The sequence below is a fragment of the Lontra canadensis genome, unplaced genomic scaffold, assembly GCF_010015895.1.
Source record: "Lontra canadensis isolate GAN:19392208 unplaced genomic scaffold, GSC_riverotter_1.0 scaffold2599, whole genome shotgun sequence".
In the NCBI taxonomy this organism is placed as follows: Eukaryota; Metazoa; Chordata; class Mammalia; order Carnivora; family Mustelidae; genus Lontra; species Lontra canadensis.
Window position 1 is genome coordinate 663 of NW_022633583.1, and position 4861 is coordinate 5523.

General features: G+C 59.9%; 1 protein-coding gene across 1 annotated transcript; it reads left to right on the plus strand.

Moving 5' to 3' along the window:
• The first annotated feature begins 500 nt into the window (after nucleotides 1-500).
• Nucleotides 501-1583, plus strand: TEX19 (testis expressed 19). The gene has a single exon (XM_032851093.1). It carries the CDS (start codon nucleotides 501-503, stop codon nucleotides 1581-1583), a length of 1083 nt encoding a protein of 360 aa, XP_032706984.1.
• Nucleotides 1584-4861: the final 3278 nt, after the last annotated feature.

Consider the following 4861-nt stretch of genomic DNA (forward strand, 5'->3'; position numbering starts at 1 on the left):
ATCCCTCAGCTTCTGTCCGCTTCCCTCAGTTTCCCTCCGGTTCTCTCAGGTTCCTTCAGCTTCTGTCAGGTCCCGTCAGCTTCCCTCAGGTTCTGTCGGGATTCATCTGGTTCTCGGAGGTTCTGCTGACTGGGTGCCGGGGTGTCGGGGGTGGGGGGCGGGGAGGGCCGCGTGCCCCACGGGCCTGGGAGCAGCTACAAGCAGGGCGGGGCTGAAAGGGCCGGGTCTCAACCCATCGCCCCCCTGCCCGTGCTCCTCCCGGCGATCGGCGACCGGTGACCGTCCCACTCTGCCTGCTAGGGGGGCCCCCAACCTCAGTTGCTTGTCCTTTGCAGCCTCCCAGAGAATAGCGCCATCGCGTAAGCTGCAGAATTTTCCAGAAGTCCGACGTCCCCGACCTCCGCGGGTCCCTGTTGCATCGGCCCGGCCCAGATACCCGCAGGAGGATCCCCTTCCTTTCCCCGCACCCGGGCGCGCGCCCCCCCACCCCCCGCACGGCCATGTGCCCCCCGGTCAGTGCGCGGCACGGGGCCGAGGGCATGTCTTACCTCCACGCATCCTGGCTGTATCAGCTGCAACACGGGGCCCAGCCAGGGGTTTGCTTCGCGTGCTTCAAGACCGCCTTTCTGGAACTCCGAGACCTGCTGGAGTTGGAAGACTGGGAGGACGAAGACTGGGACCCCGAGCTGGCGGAGCACGAGGCGGCGGGGCCTGAGCAGGAGGGGTCCCCGGGCTCGGGGCTCGGCTGGGGGCAGGGCCAAGGTGACCCCGCACAGGGGGGTGCGGCGGGCTGGGGGCCGGGGCCCCTGGCGCCAGCCCCTGCGGGGTCCGAGGAGGCCGGCCTGGACCACCACTTTGTGCCCACTGAGCTGGAGCCTCAGGACGCGGCCCCCCTGGGCCTGGGGCCCGAGGACGCGGACTGGACGCAGAGCCTCCCCTGGAGACTCGAGGGGCCCCCCACCTGCTCGCACTGGCCGAGCCTCCCTCCTCCGTGGCAGGGCTTTCTCAAGGTGGACCTGCCCCCGGGGGAGCCCATGGTGCTGGAGCTGGGCGCCACCCGGGCCGTGGACCCCGCCGAGGCCGAGGCCTGGCTCAGGGACCTGCAGGTCATCTCCATGGTGGGCTGCTACGACGCCATCTACCTCCGGAAGATGACGCCGGGCTGGACGCGGAGGACGCCGGGCCAGGGCTGGCGGGTGCTGCTGGAGCCCGACGAGGTGTGGGTGGTGAGGCTGCAGGATGCGCCGCGGGAGCAGGACCTGCACAGGTGGCAGCTGAGCGTCCTGGAGTCCTCGCTTCCGGGCCAGACCGAAGAGCTGGTCCCCGCGGCCTCGGCCCTGCTCAAGATGGGCTTCACCATCCTCTCCTACTCGCCCTGGGCCACGAGGGAGGCGGAGGAGGGGGCCTCGGCGTCCAGGCCGCAGTCCTCGTCCTCCCAGGGCCGCGGTTCTGGGGCGGCTGAGGCCCGGAGCCCCGGGCCCGGGGCGTCCGGGGGGCCCGGGGAGGGCCCGGCTGCCGGGGCAGCCTCGGCCCTGGGGCAGCTGCCCCCGCTCCAGCCCTTCGGCCCAGGGCCCCGGGACTGAGGGACGGAGGCCCAAGCGGCCGCTCCCGTCCTGGCTGTCCCCTCCCCACGACAGCCGGGGGAGCGGCGGCAAGGGAGACAGGGGACTCGTGCCTGGGGAGGAAGAACGGGGAGCTGCCCGGGGACTGAGAAAGGGGACCCACCGCCGCCTCCGTGGAAGGGACCCAGGGGCGCGGGACCGGGAGAGAAGTTCTTCTCCGTCAGAGGCCGCGGAGCGAGGAGCGTGACCGCCCCGGGACACGCCTGGTGAGTGGCTGCGGGACACGTGTCTGGGCGCCAGCCCTGCCCTGGACACACGCAGGCAGGTCTCCGGTGGGGCCCGTGTCCCAGGAGCACGCGGACGTGGGGGCGACGGGGATGCGGCCTTGCCTTTGCCTGGATGGTGTCTGGGGCCCCACGGGACCCTCCCCGCCGCCGTGGGGCCTCCGGTCCGCCCCGGGAGACGCCTGGCTTCAGATGTTGGCCCTTCTATGCAGTCAGAACGTTTAGTACCTGTTTCTTTGTGTGTTGTTTTTTAACTAAATAAAGTTCGAAGAGGTTTGCTTCAGGCCCCTGGGCTGAGTCATCATTCTGTTGGTCCCTGTTGTTTGAGATCGTCATCTCTTTGTCTTGCATGAGCCACCGTGACAGGTTTAAGTCTCCCAGGAGCAGGAGGCAGAGGTGGGGACAGCAGAGGCCCCTTGAGTCCGTGTTTTGGCTCACAGTAAGAGTTTGTTTCACGAATGTTTGTCAGATTATTTATAAACAAACGCACGCGCGCTTAAAGCGCATATTGTGAACAATAATGACTGTGTCATCAAACACAGATTTTAATCAATCTAAATCTGTGTCCTGATTAAAAAAATTTTTTCAGGCAGAACATGTGTGAGGAATGCTAATATAATCAGGAGCCGGAGGCGGGGGCAGTTGCCAGCACCCCAGGGCGATACTCACTCTGCAGTTCCGGACACCAGGGCACCAGAGGCAAGGGAGAGGCTCTTCCTCAGGGGAGATGCTCTCAGCAGCTTTTCCTTGTCGCAAATGATCGATCTGAGGTTCCTGTTGCCCTCAGCCGGTGGTTTCTGGCTGACACAGCCTTCCAGTGATTCAAGGGGGGGCTGTTTCCGTTTCGGTGACAAATACAGTTCTAAGGGTTCGTTCTGGAGGGTTTTACAGTGCGTTAGGCTAACCCTGTCAAATCTGGGGGCAGTCTTCTTCCCATGGGTCTTTCCCAAGCAGTCCTGGTCTTAAATCAGGGAGGCTTCTGGTGCTGACTAAGTGGGCAAAGCTTTAATGCCGCAGCCTTCCAACAGCCCTGGTCGTTCTCGGAGCATTTCGTGAGTGGGAGTCTGTAGTAGAACATGAACCTGCCTTCTCCCAAACAAACCCGGCCCGGTCTTACCGTCGTAACTTCCCCTCTGCATCCCTGCAGATGAAACAGTCCATTTATTCCTATTCTAGCGAACTCTTGTTTTGGGCGGCCTTTTTTTTTCCCCTTAATGACCAGGCTTCTTGCGGATCTCCCGGGGTGGCAGGTCAGGAGCAGGAATCGTGCCGCAGGCCCAGGTGAGAAAGCCCCAGCTCCGTACGAGCGGCCGACAGAGCGCTCCTCAGCACTCTCTTCTGAAATCAGAAGATACCAGCTCACGAGGTCACGGTGAAAACGAAAGAAGATAAAATATATCCTCAAAAAATGAAATCTCTAAAATCCATATGAATTATGTACCCAAGTGAATTAAAAACATGGAGGTACGTGCTCATAACAGCGCCGCGCACGATCCACGCGTCCAGACGACGGGATAAACGCACTGCGGCACGGCCGCATGGCGCCATGTGCTTCACCGTGAACAGGAAGAACCGAACTACGCTCTGACGTGGATGGCCTCGGAAGCCATCATGCTCGGGGAAAGAAGCCTGTCCCAAAGGCCACGTGCTGTAGGGTTCCAGTGACAGGAAATGTCTACAACAGGCAACTGCACACAGACAGCGCTGATAAGTGGTTACCAGGGGCTGAGGGAAAGGGGGAATGACAAGTAACTGCTTAATGGGTCTGCTTTGGAGATAACGGCGATGTTCTGGAACTGGGTAGAGGCGACCGTTGCACAATGGTTAACTTTATGTTATGTGAACTTCACTTAAAGTTTAAAAAACGAATGTAAAAGTTGTAGCATATTGGTCCGGAGCAGGGATAAGTGTGTGTCTTCTTCCCTGGGAAGTAGACACACATTTTCTGGGAACTCCACACGTTCCCAGGACGTGCGGAGAACTCCGCCACGCACGCTGGACACGGCAGCAGTGTGACGTATCCCACTCCGCTTAAAACAGCTGCAGTCAGCTCTGGCTGTTAGTGGAATTAGCTGGGGTGTGTGCAGTCGAATACCACAGAGACTTTCAGAGGGTGAATGAGCTTTTATTTTTCAGACTGAGAGGAAACAGAAAATCGCGAAAAGATAGGTACAGTCCAGTCCCATGTATGAAAATTTTAAAGCACATTATTAAGTGCACATGGAAAATACATGGTCAAAAAAAAGTTTGGGAATTTCCCCAAAATCAGGGCAGTGGTGCCTCTAGGGAGGGAAAAGAATGGGAATGACCACTAGGGACGTAGTAGTCATTCCTACTGGCACTTGATCTGGATGGTGGTGCCCAGGTGTGTGTTATATACTGAGCAAATGTAAAAATGATGATGGCTTTGGTGATGCTGCTGCTGCTGCTGATGGTGGTCAAAGTGGTGGTGATGGAGATGATGGTGATGGTGGTGAAGGAGATGGTGGTGATGGAGGTGGTGATGGAGGTGCTGGTGGAGCTGGTGGAGCTGGTGGAGGTGGTGGAGGTGGTGGTGGTGGTGGTGGTGGTGGTGATGGTGGTGTTGGAGGGGGTGGTGATGGTGGTATTGGAGGTGGTGGTGATGGTAGTGAAGGAGATGGTGGTGATGGTGGTGGTGGAGGTGGTGGTGGAGGTGGTGGTAGTGGTGGTGGAGGTGGTGGTGGTGGTGGTGGTGGTGGTGGAGGTGGTGGTGGAGGTGGCGGTGGTCTTGCTGATGATGGTGGTGATAGGGATGGTGATGCTGGTGATGGTCTTAGTGATCATGGTGATGGTGAAGGAAGCCCCCAGGAGAGACCTGCAAGGACAAGAGCCCCACCTCCTTGAATTTTGGCTGCTACAGAGGCCCCATCATCAGTTTTGAGGCTGGGGCACCCCACTGCTGTTTTCATGAAAGGGGCTGATGGGCTTCAGGAAGGAGGTGGGGCTCCTGACCTCTTTGTTTCCTAGGGAGGTTGGGAGGAGTGGGGTCGCTGT

What these genes read in the sequence shown, in the direction of transcription:
- TEX19 (XM_032851093.1), top strand. Translation starts at nt 501, where the DNA reads ATGTGCCCCCCGGTCAGTGCGCGGCACGGGGCCGAGGGCATGTCTTAC.